Raw genomic sequence first — 20,532 nt, forward strand, 5'->3', positions numbered from 1 at the left:
GTTACTTAATTAACGGCATTGAGTAGACAAGTGAGGTCCCGCCCCCTAGGAGGAGCTAACACCGCGGATCGAATCAGGCGGATGGTCGTTAACAAATGAACCCTTAATCTTTTCAGAGGAGGAAACATACACAAAGGCCCAATCAGAGGCCGCGGTTCCAGGCGTCCGGAGGGGGCGGGGCTGGGTAAGCACCTCCCACTTCCCAACCTCCCGCCGCGGCCGACGGAGCCTCGCGGGCTCCAACAGGTCCCGCCCCCCTCGCCAGGCGCGGCCGCTATTGGGCGGCGCGCTCCTCGCCGAAGCCTCAGTTGCTGGGAGAGGGAGGGCGGGGGCGGGGCCTGAGGTGGACCGGGGGTGATGAAGAGAAAGGCGGGGAGGCAAGGGCGGGTTGGGCGTATTCGACGAGCGCCGCGGCGGTTGGCGAAGCGGACGGGGTGCAGCCTCCCGGGTGCGAGGAACGGTCTCCGCTGACAGATACCCTCCTTCCGGCCGCGCCACTCGGGAGGCGGATCCCCTGGGCCTGAGGAGGCTTCCCCCGCCCGGCTTGCTTTCCCTCCCTCGCTGGCGCTGCCGCGATTCCACCAAGCGGCCTCTGAGGAGCAGCCGCAGGAGGAGGAGGAGGTCGTCGGGGGCGGCGGGCGGAGACCGCGCTCTCGCTTCCCCGGCGGCGGCGGGGGCAGGACAATGGAGGTGGCGGTGGAGAAGGCGGCGGCGGCGGCGGCAGCGGCCTCAGCGGCGGCCTCCGGGGGGCCCTCGGCGGCGCCGAGCGGGGAGAACGAGGCCGAGAGTCGGCAGGGCCCGGACTCGGAGCGCGGCGGCGAGGCGGCCCGGCTCAACCTGTTGGACACTTGCGCCGTGTGCCACCAGAACATCCAGAGCCGGGCGCCCAAGCTGCTGCCCTGCCTGCACTCTTTCTGCCAGCGCTGCCTGCCCGCGCCCCAGCGCTACCTCATGCTGCCCGCGCCCATGCTGGGCTCGGCTGAGACCCCTCCGCCCGTCCCTGCCCCCGGCTCGCCGGTCAGCGGCTCGTCGCCGTTCGCCACCCAGGGTGAGAACCGGCCGCGGCCGCGGGGGAGCCCGGGGAGAGGGCCGGGAGGGGGCGGGCGCCCTTGTGCGGCGCGACCCGCTGTCATGTCGCCGCCGCCCGGGGTGCGCGGCGGGGGAGGGGCGAGCAGGAGGGTCTGTGCTGGCGACGGTGACATGGAGGGCCCGCGCTCTGCGGCGTGCCGCGCTCGGCCAGCAACTTCCCCGGGCGCTGTGGACTTGGCCGCGCCGCCGCGGCTGCTCCGCGTTCTCAACAGCCGGGCGGCCCCTGCCACCCGCACTTTTACAGACCTCTGTCGGAGTCTCCTGCAGCCTGAATCTCAGGTTCTTTGCTGGCTGCAGCCAGTTAACTGCTACCCGCCCGCTGCCTCCACAAAGCTTTGTCCAGGTCCATATGATCCTGATCATCTCGTCTATACTCCTGTTATTTGAGCTGTAGGGGAGAAGGGAGGGATGAAGATGAAGTGATGGTGACTTTCTTTGATTGATTGCAGATCGGATGTCATTTATTTCTTATCTTGCATGTTTGGGGCTGTTTACCTTAATGAGTTCCCAGTTCTCTTCCCTCTCCTCTGCCTGGGGACAAAGGAACCAAGAGACGTTGTTTTGTTGTGTGTCTCTTTCAAAGGTTTTATTTTGAGACGGTGAAGAGAAATAATACAAAGTGATTTGGGGTGCAGGGTTTTCTGGTATTTTATAGATAAAGCTGGAAGTTACTGTTCTCTTTGTGGTGTTTATTACTGTAAAATTAGACTTTTGACAGGTGTTCCCATTGCCAACTTTAACAGGTTTGAAACATTTGAAGTAAGTTTAAGTGAGTACAGTTTCGGGTAGAACACTTGGCGGCTTTTAAATTTTATTGTTGCAAATATTTGAGCACCGCCTTTTTAAAAATACAGTGTAACTGGAAAAGCATTTTTAATACTTTTTAGAGGAAATAGTTAATTTAGTTTGAAATAAAATGCTAATTAAGTAATTATGCTAGGTCGAGGGGTGTATGAAATGGATACTTTAAATAGATTGTGGTCTGAGACTCATTTATTTAACTGCATGTTAGGAGCAGTATCCACTTGTAGGAGACAGTTTTCCATGGGTCTCCGTTTCTTCACTCTTGCCAGCACCCTTGCCAGGGAGATACTGACTGCCCTTTGTTTCTATTTTTTCACGGATATTATCTAAAGAGCAGCCTTGGAAGATAGAGATAGTGTCTTCCACCAGAGCAAAAGGCGGGGATACATATTATCCAGTATAGTAAGAATAATGTCTCTCTCTGGAGCGGAAGGATAGGCATGCTTACTGCCCATCTTAAAAGATTAGGGTTCCCTAAGCTTAGGGTTCCTCTCCTGTAGAGAAGGAACTGCCTATGTAGATGTCAACTGGCTCTCTTCACGTTGTCCAGTGGGAACGTGGAGTTCTGAGAACTAGTGCAAAAATCTTGATGATGCTTTGGCTTATGCTGTTCCTGTGAGTAAAAAACAAACTGCCCTGTGTCTCTGACCCTTGAGTATCTTCTGTCACTATCCATGAAACTGGTAAGGTTATTTGTTAGCTTGCAAGTTGGACGCACTCAGATCCTTCACAGTAGTTTGCTCTGAAGAGGCCCACGACTGGAAAGTTCGAACAGGTGAAAGCTTAAACCTTAGTTCTTATTTATTTATTTATTTATTTTTTGAGATGGAGTCTCGCTCTTGTTGCCCAGGCTGGAGTGTAATGGTGCGATATTGGCTCACCGCAACCTCTGCCTCCCAGGTTCAAGCGATTGTCCTGTCTCAGCCTCCCAAGTAGCTGGGATTACCGGCATGCGCCACCATGTCCGGCTGATTTTGTATTTTTTTTTTTTCCGGTAGAGACGGGGTTACTCCATGTTGGTTGGTCAGGCTGGTCTTGAACTCCCGACCTCAGATGATCCGCCCACCTTGGCTTACCAAAGTGCTGGGATTACAAGTGTGAGCCACCGCACGCGGCCTGTTCTTATTTCTTAGACACAGTTTAAGGTTTGGTTTTTCCTTCCTTCCTTCCTTCCTTCCTACCTTCGTACTTTCCTACCTTCCTACCTTCTTACCTTCCTACCTCGCTTTGTCATTCTGGCTGGAGTGCAGTGGCACAATCTCAGCTCACTGCAACCTCTGCCTCCCTGGTTCAAGCGATTCTTGTGCCTCAGCTGGGCGCCACACCTGGCTAATTTTTAGTAAAGACGGAGTTTTGCCGTGTTGGCCAGGCTGGTCTCGAACTCCTGACCTCAGGTGATCCACCTGCCTCGGCCTCCGTAAGTGCTGGGATTACAGGTGTGAGCCACCCCGCCCGGCCTCTTCCATTTATTTATTTATTTATTTATTTATTTATTTATTTATTGAGACGGAGTCTCGCTCTGTCGCCCCGGCTGGAGTGCAGTGGCGCGATCTCGGCTCACTGAAAGGTCCGCCTCCCGGGTTCACGCAATTCTCCTGCCTCAGCCTCTCCGAGTAGCTGGGACTACAGGCGCCCGCCACCACACCCGGCTATTTTTTTGTATTTTTAGTAGAGACGGGGTTTCACCGTGGTCTCGATCTCCTGACCTCGTGATCCGCCCGCCTCGGCCTCCCAAAGTGCTGGGATTACAAGCGTGAGCCACCGCGCCCGGCCTTCCATTTATATTTTAAATGGTTAAGCAGGCTAGTAGCCAATGAAGATCTGAATTGTGCATGATTATAGAATTATGACATATTGTTTGCCTGGCCATGACATATGGACTTGAATTAATGAGAACATGGGTCGTAAAGTTATCCTCAATTCTGAGACAAGTTTGGGATTCCATACTTCTCAAAATGTTCTGTGTAATTACAATCTGAATTTTTTTTATCTTTATGCTGTATTGTAAGCAAGAGTTCAAAGAAAGCATTTAAATTGGAAGATGTTTTTGTTTTTATATTAAGAAAAAGATTTTAACAAATTATACTTAAAAATACACCTCTAAAAAGGATTAAAGTTATCTTTAATAAATTAAAAATGCTATCCTGAGTCTTAGTGACTTGGGTATTTTATCCCTTTATCTCTCCTTGCATACTTATTTTAATACTAGCTGAAGCAAAAATTTAGACATTTTTTTTTTTTTTGAGGCGGAGTCTCACTCTGTCGCCCAGGCTGGAGTGCAGTGGCGCCATCTCGGCTCACTGCAAGCTCCGCCTCCCGGGTTCACGCCATTCTCCTGCCTCAGCCTCCCGAGTAGCTGGGACTACAGGCACCCGCCATCACGCCTGGCAAATTTTTAAATATTTTTTAGTAGAGGCGGGGTTTCACGGTGTTAGCCAGGATGGTCTCGATCTCCTGACCTCGTGATCTGCCCGCCTCAGCCTCCCAAAGTGATGGGATTACAGGCGTGAGCCACCGCACCTGGCCAAATTTAGACATTTCTTAACTAAATAACGGGTTCGTTTGATCAAACCAGTTCTTCATTTTCCTAATGAATTTGTGAGTACAGGCATCACAAGTCAAGTAATATCTATTACACAAAGGTTAAGTAGGTAGTTGGGATGGAGAACTGTGTGAGCCTTGGGGTAAAATGATAGGAAATGATGGGGAGTACAAGCAGGGGGGCAGACTCTTCTTAGCTATAGCAGTTTGTCCTGTGAGTATAGGGCAAGTATTGAAGGATCTTTTGTTTATTTAATGCAAATTCTGAATCTGGATTTTTGAACAAAATTTTTCTAGTATTAGATATTGTCAAGTAATTAAAAATGTGTGAGTATTTATACACATAAATGTATATACACACACACAATTCATTTATGGGCCCATGCTATAGGCCAAACAGTAGGTTTGTTGAGGCCAAATATGTTATATTTCATACACTTTTTAGATTTCAAAAACTGGAGATTTTCAAACTTTAACACCACTGGAATCATCTAAAAAAAATTTAGATTTTTAGGCCCCTCCCTCCTGAAAGTCCTATTCTACCTAATCTGGCATAGTTGCAGAATGCTAGAGTGTAATACAGTTATGCTCTAGAATTGTTTCTTCAACGGAAGCATTATTCTAAAACTGTTTCAGATCTAGTTTCCTGTTCTATAAAATACTTTTTCATGCTCTCTTTGTCATCCTAAATGAATTTCATGGGAAAAAAAATCCTTCCTAACACATTTTTCTTACAAAAGTAAACATAATGTTTGAACTGTTTAAAAGGAGAAATAAAATGAAGCAAATAATAGCGGAAAAGTATAATTTATAAATGCTCAGATACAATTACACTGGCCACCAAGCCCCCCTTGAGAACATTTGTTTGAAAACTTCGGTTTAACTGTCCTTTTTTCTCAGGCTACATGTTGGAAGGAATGAGGGTGAATGACCACAAGCTAAAATTGGATGACTCCTTCAGTCTTGACTGTCATTTTCTTAGTATGCAGTTATCTATATCTAGGAAAGAGGCAAAATTTTAGGAAATGGATTTTCTTTTACGTACGTTAAGAAAACAAACTGATCTTAGAGAAATGTTATGACATTGTGTAGTATTTTGTGTTGTTAACGTACTGTTCAGCTAATGAGTAGCAAACTGAGAGTTTGAGAGCGGTTTTTTCCTCCATACCTAAAAGACAATATTGAAGACCTATTTTTAACAAATACTGAGAACATACTTTTGAAAGGTATCACATTATTTGTCTAGAGAGGGTAAAATAGAAGACTAAATCCCTTCTCCAAGATTTATTTATTAACTGGCAGTACACAAGATATGTAACTATTCTGGGACTGATTTCTTGGCAAAAAGTATAAATCATCTCATGAGTGCAAGCTTTAATGGCAAAGGATTAGTATTTAAGAATGATCTGTGTTACCTGTCAGTCCTATACATATAAAAATATACATATTTTTATTCACCTGTTAGTAGGTATCAGTATTTTTTAGTTTGGGGCTATTATGAATAAAACTTAAAGGTATTTGTAGAAAAGTCTTGGTGTGGATACACTGTCATTTCCCTGAGTAAATAACTTAGAATTGGAATTTCTTGTTTTTATAATAAATGTATGTTTACACTGCTTGTACTACTTTATAGACCCTCCAGCAGTTCTCTCCAGAGTTTGTTCACACTCTCCCCAATTTTGGGTATTGTCTTTAAAAGTTTTTTTTTTTTTTTTTTTTTTTTTTTTTTTTTTTTTTTTTTTGAGACGGAGTCTCACTGTCGCCCAGGCTGGAGTGCAGTGGTGCCATCTCGGCTCACTGCAACCTCCACCTCCCGGGTTCAAGCGATTCTCCTGTCTCAGCCTCCCAAGTAACTGGGATTACACTACACCTGGCTAATTTTTTTGTATTTTTACTAGAGACAGGGTTTCACCATGTTGGCCAGGCTGGTCTTGAACTCTTGACCTCAGGTGATCCACCCACCTCGGCCTCTCAAAGTGCTGGGATTACAGGCATGAGCCACTGTGCCTGGCCTGTCAGTCTTTTAAATTTTAACCATTCTAATAGGTGAGAAAAACTATCTCATGGTTTTGGTTTTCATTTTTCTGATGAATAACGATGAGCATCTTTTCTTGTGCTTAGTAGTCATTCTTTTTTGGTGAGATTTTGGTTTGTCTTTTGCAAATTTCAAAAATTAAGTTGCTTTTTGTTTTTGGAAACAGCATCTCACTGTGTTGCCCATACTGGAGTGCAGTGGCACCATCTCAGCCCACTGCAACCTCCGCCATGTTGCTCAGGCTGGTCTCTCAACTCCTGAGCTCAAGTGATCACCCATCTCCTCTCCCAAAGTGCTGGGATTATGGGTGTGAGCCACCACGCCTGGCTGGGAGTTTGCCTTTTTATTGAAAAGTAAAATTCTTTATATATATTCTGTATCTAGGTCCTTTGTCAGATACATGTATTGCAGGTATTGACTCTGGCTTGCATGTTCATTTTCTTGGTGTCTTTTGAAGAGCTAAAGGTTTTAATTTTGATTGTCTGGTTTATCAATTTATTTTATGGTTAGTGACTTTTGTGTCTTAACAATTTTTTGCCTACCTTAAGTTTACTAAGATTTTCTCCACTTTTTAACCCAGCATTTTTATAGTTTTAGCTTTAAAATATAAACCTGTAATCCATTTTGTGAGTTATTTTTTGTGTGAGGTTGAGGTTCATTTTTATTTTTAAACTGTATGCTGAAACACCATTTATTAAAGAGAGTACTTTTTCATTATATTATTTTGGCATTTTTATACAAAAATCAACCATCTGTGTGTGGTCTGTTCTTTATTGATTTGTCCATTCAGCTAATACATAATGTTTTTTGATTACGTACTCTTCTCAGCAAATTTTGAAATTTGACAATTTGTTCTTTTTCAAAATTGATTCTTTGAAGTCATTTGCATTTCTTTATACATTTTAGAATCAGCCTTTCAGTTTCTACACAAAAGTCTGTCATGGTTTTGATTGGAATTACATTGAATCTAGATATCAAATTGGGTAAGGGGGAAATGTGTTTTGTTGTTGTTTTTTTTTTTTTTTTTGAGATGAGTCTTGCTCTGTTACCAGGCTGGAATGCAGTAATGTGATCTCTGCTCACTGCAACCCCTGCCTCCCAGGTTCAAGTGATTCTCCTGCCTCAGCCTCCTGAGTAGCTGGAACTATAGGCGTGCGCCACTATGCCCAGTTAATTTTTGTATTTTTTAGTAGAGACGGGGTTTCACCATGTTGGCCAGGATGGTCTCATCTCTTGACCTTGTGATCTGCCCGCCTCGGCCTCCCAAAGTGCTGGTATTGACAGGCGTGAGCCACCGCACCCGGCCATCATGTTCTTAACAATATTGATTCTTCCAATCTGTGAATATGTTTTATCTCTTAAATTCTCAGTACAGTTTTATGGTTTTCATTGTAGCATTCTTGTACAATTTTTGTTTACATAGTATAAATATTAAACATTTTATAATGTTAAATGATACTGTACATGATATTTTAAAAATTTTCATTTCAAACTGTTGGTAGTATATTGAAATATGATTATTGGTTGCATCCCATTATCTTGCTAAATTCGATTGTTAAATATCTTTTTTTTTTTGTTTCAAGGACTCCTTAGGATTTTCTATGTAGTCTACAGGGAGATAGCTTTACTTCTTTCTATTCGTAATAATTTTTATCTTATTGCACCAGCAAGGACTGCAATACAATATTGACTACAAGTTGAATTTCAGTATTAAATGAGAGAAGATTTCCTTGCCTTATTCCTTATCTTAGGAGGAAAACACTCAATTGTTCACCATTAATATGTTGGCTGTTTTCTATAGATGCCCATTATCAAAATGAAGAAGTTCCCTTCTAGTTTTAATATGCTGAGAATTTTTATTATGAATGGATGATGAATTTTGCCATGTACTTTTCATGTGTCTATTGAAATGGTCATGCAATTTGTCTCCTTTTTTTGTTAATGTATGAATTACATTGGTTTTTAGATGTTAAATCAATCTTGCATTCTTGAGATATACCTCACTTGGTTTTGCTACAGGTATTTTGAAGCTTTGATGAATTGCCTGCCCTTTTTTAAGGTGAAATGTTCTTTGTTTCCTATAATGCTTTGTTGTGGTCTACTTTGCCTGATACTAATGCCATTTTTTTTTAATCTATTTGTTTGAATGGTATATTTTTCCCATGCTTTTACTTCTAGCTTTTTAAAGTATCTCTTGTAGATAGCATATAGTTGTCTTACTTTTTTATCCCAGCTTTTAATTTTTACTTTTGTTTAATCCATTTATATTTTATGTAATTGTTGGTATGGCAAGGTTTAAGACTGACATCTTTTTATTTGTTTTCTCTTTGTTCCTGCTTGGCCTCCAGTATCTTTGCTTCTCTCTCAATCCCTTAGCAGCTGCTCTCTGGTAAACTTCCCATGGACTTGCTCTGCACATGCGTAGTAGCCTTCAGCCAAGGACTTGGCAAAACCCTTGCATAGACTACTGGCACCCTTTCTCTGTTCAGCTCCCTTCTCCCAAGTGCTTTGCCCTATATATTCCATCTGGTTCACAATCCCCGAATCTCTCTAGCTCCTTTGCTATGTTCTGCATTGGCTGTAGCTCCATGAACCATGATCACAAAATAGTCCTTAGTTAGAGAATCAAGATTTAGGGGGCTTATTCACCTGAGCTTCTCTTTCCTCATGGATCACAGTACTGCATTGCCTTCTGTCCATTGTCTGAAAAGCTGCCTCAGGTATCTGTCCTGGTAATATACACTAATTAATGACAAGAAAGCTTGTTTCAGTACTAGTTACTCTATCCTGGTGGAAAGTTGATGTCAGAAGAATGCTTTTTAATTTCATTGTACCTTTTTAAATATACGCAAATGTGGGTAATTTGTAAACTTTCATTTTTAGGTCTCTAGATTTCTCTTTTTAATTTTTCTTCAAGAAGTTAAACTATCATCTAGATGCACAAGTTTTTCAAATTTCTTTCTGCAATGTAACCTTGACCCCTTTCTCAATTTTTTTTTTTGAGACAGCGTCTCGTGCAGCGGCCATCTTGGCTCACTGCAACCTCCACCTCCCGGTTCAAACAATTCTCCTGCCTCAGCCTCCCAGGTAGCTGGGATTATAGGCACACACCACTACACCTTGCTAATTTTTTTGTATTTTTAGTACAAATGGGGTTTTACCCTGTTGGCCTTGAACTGCTGACCTCAGGTAGTGCACCCATCTCAGCCTCCCAGAGTGCTGGGATTACAGATGTGAGCTGCCAAGCCCTTTCTTAATTTCACTCCCGCATTTTGAATACACACTTATACCAGTAGTCTCCAAAATGGCATGACTGAATGCCATTATATTTTATTCTATAATGTAGTGTAGCACACCACATATGCAATAAAATATCCATTCAGGTGAGGGAAGACATTAGAACTTCTTTTCAGAAATTGAGCTTTAAAGTACTTGATATATAGTTTGTCACAGTCACATGAATAAGCATGTCAAATGGCTACATTTCACATATGCTGTATGGAGTATCCTGAGAGAAGGGATTAAGGCTGCCTCAAGCCCAAATGGTATTTGTGTGAGTTAGAAAAAAGACTCCTCTTGACATATATATAGGACCAAAGGATGTGTGCCTTAGGAAGTGGAATGTGGACCCCCATTTGCCTGTAAGTCTACATTTCCCCTCCAGTCAGGCAGTTCCTTGTACTGTATAACCTATCTAACTGTACACAGCTGCCCTAGAGGTAATGGGATTTCGATACTGCGGACTCTCTTGTTTCTTTTTACCTCCTACAAGTTATAATTTTTTTTTTTTTTTTTTTTTTTTTTTTTGAGATGGAGTCTCTCTCTACCGCCAGGCTGCAGTGCAGTGGTGTGATCTTGGCTAACTGCAACCTCTGCCTACCCAGTTGAAGCGATTCTCCTGCCTCAGCCTCCCAAGTAGCTGGGAGCATAGGCGTGTGCCACCACGCCCAGCTAGTTTTTGTGTTTTTAGTAGAGACAGGGTTTCACTATGTTGGTCAGGATGGTCTCAATCTCTTGATCTCGTGATCTGCCCACCTCGGCCTCGCAAAGTGCTGGGATTACAGATGTGAGCCATCGCGCCCAGCCTTTGTAACATAATTTTATATGTACTTGTATAAGTAGGTTTATGGGTTTTAATATCTGTTTTTAACTAAACGTCTGTCAAATATAGAAGATTATGGTAGGCCATTACCAGGCCTCTGGCATAAAACCCTTAATCTCGTTTCCTAGGGAAGTCCCATATGGAGGCTGCTCACAAAAGCCCCTCAATTTCAGCAGTTTGGGAAGTTCCTAAGTTGTAGGATATAGGGCACATGTATAATAACCATAAAAAGTGATCCCTTGTTTCAATTAACAACAGAGACAGTTCCATTTAAGTCTGTAACTTCACCGGTGTTGTATAGATGGATGTATACCTGTCATTCTTGGGACCTGAGTATGCAGTTAGCTGACAAGGGGATTAGCTGGCAAGGAGATCCCTGTCCTATAGAAAGCTGTAGCTGTTATTGTCTCATTTTGTGTTTCATGTTATCAGTGTGTGGAGTTGATGGAGCTTTAATTTTTCACCAGCTTTAAATTATTTGAATCTTAGAAGTCTTATTTTCAGTTATGATAAAGATAGTACTTCTTTGCAGGTACAATAACATTAAAGTGGCAGAGCTAGCACTTTATAGGCTCTTACCAGTTTTATTGTGAGGTTAACAACTGATTATCTAACCAGATCTAACAAGAAGTGGGCCTAAAAGTTCAAAATTAACAAGATTACTCTTTGAAATTGACTGACATCCTCCATTACAAATGATGGACCATGCATTAAGTGTATACTGCATCTGAAAGCATTAGTTGACAATAGTGTGAAGCTATCTTGATTAGCAAAACATTTAAAAATATTTTATCTTGATTTTATTCCTTATATTTTTTATGCTAATATGATTTATTATGTATAGGATGTACTAGCACTATAGTATATGTACAGTACATGTTCAAGTATTTGTGTCTAAAATAAACATAACTATTATCTGAATTGCCTCAATATTTTTGCTTTCCATCTAGTCTTTCAAAACCTTTTTCAGATGCCATATCCCCTTTGACATTATGAAACCACCTTATTTCTCAAAGGACTTTCTTCTGATTTTTTTTCTAATATAAATAATCTATAGGTTCTCATCTCATAATAAATTTATTTATTTTTATTTTATTTATTTATTTATTTATTTTGAGACAGAGTCTCACTCTGTCATCCAGGCTAGAGTGCAGTGGTGCAGTCTTGGCTCACTGCAACCTCTGTCTCCTGGGTTCAAGTGATTCTCATGCCTCAGCCTCCCTAACAGCTGGGATTACAGGTGCGCGCCACCACACTTGGCTAATTTTTGTATTTTTAGTAGAGATGGGGTTTCGCCATGTTGGCCAGGTTGGTCTCAAACTCCTCACCTCAGGTGATCCGCCTGCCTCAGCCTCTCAAAGTGCTGGGATTACAGGCATGAGCCACCACGCCCGGCCTAGTATAATACATTTAAAAGAAAAATGTCTTCTATAGGAATTAGGAATCCTGACTACCAGAAGATCTTTATTTTATTTTGATTATAGGTGAAGAGTCTCCCTTGTGTTTCTTACCAAAGGCAGCAGTGTTTTACAGGGTCATGCTCCTTCTGCAAGGTCAAGTAACAGAAGACTAAAAAAAGAAAAAAAACCAACCATGGAAAAGCATATAGGTGGAGAGACAGGTAGTGAAAGCCAGATTGGGGTAGGTTAAACAATGAGAGGGAGATGAAGAGACATAGTTGGAAAGTTGAGAAAACTCTGAAGTGGGGAGGAATGGGATAAGGTAATACTTAAGGGGAGAAAGAAAATAAGTAGTTGAGGAAGATTTCTTACTTTCTTTTTATACAAATCAGAGGCTTAAACACATTTAAATGGACATGGAAAGGGTCCACGAGAACTATTGAATTTGTAAAAAAAAAAAAAAAAAAAAAAAAAAAAAAAAAAAAGATTTGGTGAGGCTTCTGAGAAAGCAGAAAGGCATTGATCTAAGGCATGGGTAGAGATTGGTGACTTTGGATAGGAGACACACTTTCTCTTGTGAACAGGAGAGAAGGTAAGAATAGGTGTTAAATACAGGTGTGTGTGTCCTCAAAATGGGTGGAGTTTCTGTATTCTGAGCCCCCCACTGATTTTTCCCTTAAATAGAAATTGAGGTCATCTGCTGAGAATGAGAGGGTAACAGGAGTGGAACAAGGTTGAGAAGGGAGTTTTGAAGTTGACCAATAAAATGTAGTCTTAGTGCAGGTTGTGTTGAGGCTTGTTTGCTGCTAGAGACCATGAATTAACAGCAATACCTGTCTGTCTTCTTATAGTGCTATCTAGTGCCTCTTTGAAGCAGGGTATTTTAGGGCAGTGCTGCTCAAGGCATGAGCCACGAACTGTTAGGGTCTGAAACAAGATAAGGAGCTTGCCACAGAATGTTAACCAGTGTACTGCTTCCTTCATCCAGCTGAACTAAATGTCAGCTGAACTAAATGATCTTGGTTGGTTTGCATTCTGACACAAGCTCTTAAAAAAAATTTTTTGTTTTAATAGAAACGGGGTCTTGCTTTGTTAGGTTGAACTCAGACTCAAGCAGTCCTCCTGCCTCGGCCTCCCATTCAGTCCCTTACGATGGTTAATAATTCCTTATGTTGGCTGAGTGCGTTGGCTCACGCCTGTAATCCCAACACTTTGGGAGGCTGAGGCGGGTGGGTTACCTGAGGTCGGGAGTTCGAGACCAGCCTGGCCAACATGGTGAAATCCCATCTCTACTAAAATTACAAAAATTAACCAGGCATGGTGGCATGTGCCTGTAGTCCCAGCTACTCAGGAGACTGAGGCAGGAGAATTGCTCGAACCCAGGAGGCAGAAGCTACAGTTACCCTAGATCATGCCACTGCACTCCAGCCTGGGTGACAGAACAAGACTCTGTCTCAAAAAAATGATAATAATAATTCATTAGTTAAACTTAATTTCAAATTAATGTGTGGTTTCTCTCTACTTAACTGTGCGCAGACTGATGCATCATTTTGGGCAACAGTGATTTGTCTTTTTCAGTGCCTTACATTAAGAAACACATGATTGTCATTCTGTCCCATTGTTAGTGTTGGCCTTGATCACTTGTTTAAGGTGGTGACTGCCAGATTTCTCCACTCTAAAGCTATCTCCTCCTCTCCTTTTATAATTAACAAATAACCTTTTAGGAGATACTTTAGGGTCTGTGTGAATATTCTGTTCCGAAAAAACTTAGATTGGCATCCACTGATTCTTGCCTTTATCAGCTATTACTGTGATAGTACAAAATGGTTTTTCTGTCACTGTATGCTTACTAGTTGATAGTCTGCTGTATGGATAACCATTTTCTTTTCCATTTATCTATCATGGGCTTATGAAATATTTTAGTCAGTATGTTATACCCATTCCTTTCTTTACTTCTTTTGACAATCTAATTGCCCTAATTTGGACAATAGAAACCTCTTAAAGTTGACAATCATGGCTCACTACAGCCTTAACCTTCCAGGCCTGAGCCATCCTCCCACCTCAGCCTCCCAAGTAGCTGGCACCACAGGAATCTACCACCATACCTGGCTAATTTTTATTTTTATTGTAGAGACGGGATCTCCCTACCTTGCTCAGTCTGGTCTTGGACTTCTGAGTTCAAGTGATCCTCCCACCTTGGCCTCCCAAAGTGCTAGGATTACAGGCAGGAGCCAAGGCACCCAGTTGAGCACTTTTTTATTTCCTGGCAAAATAAGAATTTCTAGATTTATCTTGTACTTTTTCATTTTTTTTTTTTTTTTTTTTGAGACAGAGTCTTGCTCTATCACCCAGGCTGGAGTGCAGTGGCGCTATCTCGGCTCACTGCAAACTCTGCCTCCCGGGTTCACGCCATTCTCCTGCCTCAGCCTCCTGAGTAGCTGGGACTACAGGTGCCCGCTACTGCGCCCGGCTGATTTTTTGTATTTTTAAAAGAGACAGGGTTTCACCATGTTAGCCAGGATGGTCTCGATCTCCTGACCTCGTGATCCACCCACCTCAGCCTCCCAAAGTGCTGGGATTACAGGCGTGAGCCACCGTGCCCCGCCTATCTTGTACTTTTTCTATGCCAGCTCTCCAAGGAGCCCCAATTCCTTATTTTTGTGAAATCCAGTTTATCTTTTATGGATTATTCTTTTGTGCCATATTTAAGAAATCTTTGTTTAACACAGGTATTTTATCCTGTTTCCTTCTTGGAAGTCCCATAGTTTTGAGGTTTACATTTAGGTCTATGATCCATTATGAGTTAATGTTGGTATGTGGTATGAGATATGGATCCAAGTTCATTTTATATATGGATATGCAGTTTTTCTAGCATTGTTGTTGAGAGGACTGTCGTTTCTCCACTGCGTTGTCATTGTCAAAAATCAGTTGTCTGTGCATGTTTGTGTTTATTTCTGGACTCTCTTCTGTTCCATTGGTCTTTTTGTTTATCTTTACACTAATATCATGCTGTTGAGTCTGTATTAAAGCCAAGAGATCTTATGTCAGGAAAACAATAGGGAAGATGTTCTGCAGGGAATCCTTGTGTCTAACTGTAGAACTAAATTTAATGACAGAGAAAAGGGGTGACAAAGTAGTATGTACTTGTTATGCGCCCTAACAGTGTAGATATAATACAGTTATTCAAGAGTATAAGGGATATCATTTATGTGAATACTTCCTGAGGAAGCTGTTAGAGAATTAAGTTTCAGACAGCCAAGAAATGGTGTAATAGGCTCATTGATTGATTGCTTTATAAAACTTAACCAGGGCATCAAGGGATATTATTACTTTAAATAGATGCTGTGTGTTGTGGTATGGGAATGGTGAGGAGGGAAGAATGGAGCTCATTTCTATGTTGCTTATACTAGGGAATCAAAAGATAGTATCTAACAAAGAGAGGATTTAAGGGTATTATATAAAGATAACCATTAGGACAAAAGCCCAAACCTTTCTAGATAACAAAAGAAGTATTGGCAGGGGGAGGGAGGTGGTGGGAAGGGTACCGAAAGGAGAGCAAAAGAAACAAATGCAATGAAATTACATATTCTCACCGTGACAGAATTGAGACCATATGGTGATATTAGTAAATGGCCTTAACTGGCCTATTAAGAGAAAAAATATTTTTGGGTTAACATAGCAAAATCCAACTCTGTGGTTTTGTTTTCTTTTGTTGCTGTTTTGAGTCTGACTCTTGCTCTCTCGCCCTAGCTAGAGTGCAGTGGTGCGATCTCACTGCAACCTCCAAGGTTCAGGCAATTCTCCTGCCTCAGCCTCCCGAGCAGCTGGGACTCCAGGAGCGATGCACCATACCCAGCTAATTTTGGTATTCTTGGTAGAGATGACATTTTGCCATGTTGGCCAGGCTGGTCTCGAACACCTGGCCTCAGTGATCCACCCGCCTCAGCATCCCAAAGTGTTGGAATTACAGGCATGAGCTGCTGCGCCTAGCCCAACTCTGTGTTTTATATAAAAGATACATCTGCAAAATTGAAAAACTCAAAGATGAAGAGGTTGGGCAAAGATATGCCAGACAAATATAATAAAAAGGGGTTATTATAGTTATTTTGCACAAGGTAAAACTCAGGCCAGAAATCACTGAAGAGGTAGGACAGATTATAAATAATGCTACAAGCTGCAGTCTGTAATGAAGATACGTTATTGGGTGCATGGATATTCATGACAGCTTTCATTTAAAAAAAAGCTTCAAGAGAGTCATTAAGAGTTAGGAACATATTAATAATAGAAGACCTAAAATCCATCTCAGTTCAAGATAGATCAACTGGACAAAAACTTCAGTAAGACTATTGAGGACCTAAGTAACACAACTGAAAGGTTAGATCTTAGGGTCATCTATTGCATATAAGAGAATATACATTTTTGTAAACGCACATGGGATGCTCATGAAAGATGATTATTGAGGTACAAAGAAAACTCTTAAAAATTTCTCCCAGGCCGGGAGTTGTGGCTCATGCCTGTAATCCCAGCACTTTGGGAGGCCAAGGTGGGTGGATCATGAGGTCAGGAGTCCGAGACCAGCCTGACCAACATGGTGAAACCCTGTCTCTACTAAAAATACAAAAATTAGCCAGGCGTGGTGGTGTGTGTCTGTAATCCCAGTTACTTAGGAGGCTGAGGCAGGAGAATCATTTGAACCTGGGAGGCGGAGGTTGCAGTGAGCTGAGATCACGCCACTGCACTGCAGCCTGAGCGACAGAGCGAGACTCTGTCTCAAAAAAAAAAAAAGAAATTCCCTCCAAATAGGTACAGCGTTATACTTTGACATTATACTTTTTGGGTGAAACTGAGGAAAGGAAGATAATCCATTATATTGCCAATGGGAATGCAGAATGCTAAAACTGGAAGGGAATTTGGCAATATCCAGTAAAATGCAAATGCATTTCCTCATTGACCTGGCAATCTCCACTTCTAGGAATGTATCTCAGAGATACAAATGCAAAATAATAAAGTGAGGCTTGCACAGTGTTATTTGTTTGTAGCACTGTTGATAATAATAAAAGATTGATATGACCACCAATAAATGACTGGTGGAATAAACTATGGTATATTACTGTGCCGATGTAAAAAAGGAATGAAAAAGATATGTGTACTGCTGTGGAGTGAATTCCATGATGTACTGTTAAGTAGAAATCAAGGTGCAGAAGAATGGGTATTATATGCTACCCTTTGTGTGTGTGTTTCTTAGCTCTATCCACCAAAAGGATCTAAAGCAACAGTATCTCCACGACAATAAGAAAGAGAAAGAGAAAACATGTGCTTATACTTACAAATAAACAATGGAGGCCAGGCATGGTGGCTCATACCTGAGGAGGCTGAGGCAGGAGAACTGCTTGAACCCAGGAGGCAGAGGTTGCAGTGAGCAGAATCGCTTGAATCCAGGAGACAGAGGCAGTGAGCAGAGATGAGGCCACTGCACTCCAGCCTGGGAGACAGAGACTCCATCTCAAAAAAACAAACAACAGAAGAATAAATAACTAAAAATGACTGCTAGCGGGGCAAGAAAAATTTGGGAAGGAATTAGAGAAGAAAATTAGACCTCTGTAAATGTAACTGGTTCACAGTATTGACTTTGGAACTATGTAAATGTTTTATGAAACTAAACAAATATAAGTAACTCTCCCTGCTTCCCCAGCAAACGAAACAAATGAACATTGTTCTGTGTCAACCAAATAGTTTTACCTACATAGTAAAGGATTTTTGAAACTGATTTTTAAATCACAATATTGATTGTGCATTCCTAGTATGCTGTATTGTAAGCACAAAAAAACTTTATTCAGTGGTGTGTTTTAGTGGTTATGTTGGTATTTTGAAACTTCAGATTTCATGTGATGTAAAGCAAACAGATACTTGTGGTAATATCATTAGGCATAGAAATTCCCAAGATAATGATGAAGGCAAGCTCCAGGATGGCAGCTTGCAGCAGGCTTGAAAAGGTTTGGAGCTGGAAGAAGGACTTCATATTTCAGAGAAGGATACATTTGAGGGCACAAATGTAAAACTGTTTGATTAGCTGATACATTTGAACATATTGAAAAGGGTTTGCAGTTCTTTTGGAAAGTTTGCTGCCGATTTAGTGATAAATACTTAAAAACTAAGCAGATTTTTAAAATGCAGGCAATTGATAATTTGAGAATAAAATTGCTTGAGAAAGGAAATACTGTACTATGCTCTGCAGCTCAGTTGTGAATATTATTAAATGTTCATAATATATAAACGTTTCATTTATCAGATTTCCAACAAATTATAAATTTGTTGGAAAACTAATAGAAATAAATGTCAGGAGGATAAGGAGGGAAAGATTTTTGGATGGAAGCTTATCTACATTTTCCACTGTAAGGCTGGACAGGTAATTCTTGTGGTTTATAAATCTTGGAATGTTGTAATTTAAAAAGAAATTGGTTTATGTACTAGTATAATTAAAGGAAACTGAGAAGAATATTGATTAATACTGTAGGTCAGGGTATGTTATTTTGGTTTGGGCACGGTGATTCATGCCTGTCTGTAATCCCAGCACTCTGGAAGGCTCAGGCAGGAGGATCGCTTGAGGCTAATTCAAGACCAGCCTGAGCAGCATAGCAAAAACCCTGTCTTTTTATTTATTTATTTATTTTTGAGGCAGCGTCTTACTCTGTGGCCCAGGCTAGAGTGCAGTAGTGCAAACACAGCTTACCTCAGCCTTTATCCCCTGGGCTGAGGTGATCCTCCTACCTTAGCCTCTTGAGTAGCTGGGACTACAGGTGCATGCTACCACACCCAGCTAGTTTTTGTTTATTTTAGAACTCAGGGATTCATGAATGGGCAGTATCAGTTGAGTAAGTGGCTCAGTGCTCCACAGAAGGGGCAGGAGAGGGAAACTTTGATAAGGTATTCTTGGCATCAAGACAGTAGAAAGTACCTAGTTAGAGGCTAGTTGGCAGTTTCTGATTCATAAAGTCACTACAGGCTAGTTGGTGGTTTCTGATTAGTTAAGCTTAAGTTCACTTTGAGTTTGGTTTCTCTTTGCTTAGATAAGAACCCAAGGTGCTGTGGCCATCTCAGCATAGTGGCCTCCTAATTCATTATTTTAATAGGGATTAAAAAGACTAAAAGTTAAGGCTCCATCCTTGACTTTTTTAAAAAAGCTAACCTTCCCTTAACAAATTCTGTCAATTCTCCTTTCTACATCTCAGAAATCGGTTGCCTTCTTTTTATCTTCTTAGTTCAGGCCATCTTTATTTCCTGAGGTCATTTCAGCTGCTTCCTAATTGTGCTTCTTACCTCTGCGGGTGCCTTCTCATTTTTGTTGAAGAGGTCTCCCCACCATGAACTGAAAACTTAGAATGCTTAAGCTTTTCAAAAAGTGTGAGGGAAACACATGTACAATTAACATATTAAGTGAATAATTATATAACCACCACTTAGATCAAGAAACACACATAGCCAGTAACCCCAAAAGTTCCTTGTCTGCTATATTTTTATCACTCCTTCCCTCTCTCTTAGAAGGTAACCGTTTGTCCAACCTTTTTTTTTCTTTTCTTCTTTTTGACAGGGTCTTGCTCTGTCACCTAGGCCAGAGTGTAGTGGTGCAATCAGAGATCACTGCAATCTTTATCTCCCGGGTTCAAATGATCCTCCAGCCGTAGACTCCTAAGTAGCTGGGCGTGTGCCAGCATGCCTGAATGAGAAGGAGTTTTGCTCTTGTTGCCCAGGCTGGAGTGCAGTGGCGGGATGTTGGCTCACCGCAATCCCAGGGTCAAGCAATTCTCCTGCCTCAGCCTCCCGAGTAGCTGGGATTACAGGCATGCGTCACCACGCCTGGCTAATTTTGTATTTTTTAGTAGAGACGGGGGTTCTCCATGTTGATCAGGCTGGTCTCGAACTCCCGATCTCAGGTGATCTGCCTGCCTTGGCCTCCCAAAGTGCTGGGATTACAGGCGTGCCACTGCGCCCGGCATTTATTTTATTTTTTAATTTTTTTTTTTTTGAGACAGAGTTTTGCTCTTGTTGCCCAGTGCAATGGTGTGAGCTCAGCTCACTGCAACTTCTGCCCCCGGGTTCAAGCGATTCTCCCACCTCAGCCTCCCAAGTAGCTTGGATTACAGACGTGCGCCAACATGTCTGGCTAATTTTTGTATTTTTAGCAGAGACAGGGTTTTGCCATGTTGGCCAGGCTGGTCTCAAACTCCTGACCTCAGGTGATCCACCCGCTTCGGCCAAAGTGCTGGGATTACAGGTGTAAGCCACCACGCCCGGGCGATGAATAAGTTTTAAAAATTTTTTTTGTAGTGACGAGGTCTCACTGTTACCCAGGCTGGTCTTGAACTCCTGAGGTCAAGCAGTCCTACCACCTCAGTCTCCCAAAGTGCTGGGAATACTGGCATGAGGCACTGCACTTGGCCTGCCCCACTTTTATGTTAACAATTCCTTCATTTACTTCGTGGTAAATGCGGTAACCTAGCTTTGTCTGTTTTGGGACTTTTTGTGAAAGGAATGGTGCTGGTGTATTTTATTTCTTCCTATCT

At 42.0% G+C, this 20,532-nt stretch overlaps 1 protein-coding gene across 5 annotated transcripts in view; it reads left to right on the top strand.

Annotated features, from left to right (window-relative positions):
- The first annotated feature begins 383 nt into the window (after window positions 1-383).
- TRIM24 (tripartite motif containing 24) overlaps window positions 384-20,532 on the top strand; it is a 125,485-nt gene continuing 105,336 nt past the window's right edge. For 3 of the 5 annotated variants that reach the window (XM_063642298.1, XM_055284166.2, XM_063642299.1), the window contains exon 1: window positions 384-1,048. In XM_063642298.1, the coding sequence (XP_063498368.1) occupies window positions 685-1,048 (364 nt within the window). In that variant the 5' untranslated portion in view covers window positions 384-684. Of the gene's footprint in view, window positions 1,049-1,182; window positions 1,433-20,532 lie in introns of those variants that run through there. The other 2 variants (XM_055284165.2, XM_063642300.1) reach the window with 2 other exon arrangements.

Source organism: Symphalangus syndactylus, chromosome 6 (genome assembly GCF_028878055.3).
Source record: "Symphalangus syndactylus isolate Jambi chromosome 6, NHGRI_mSymSyn1-v2.1_pri, whole genome shotgun sequence".
In the NCBI taxonomy this organism is placed as follows: Eukaryota; Metazoa; Chordata; class Mammalia; order Primates; family Hylobatidae; genus Symphalangus; species Symphalangus syndactylus.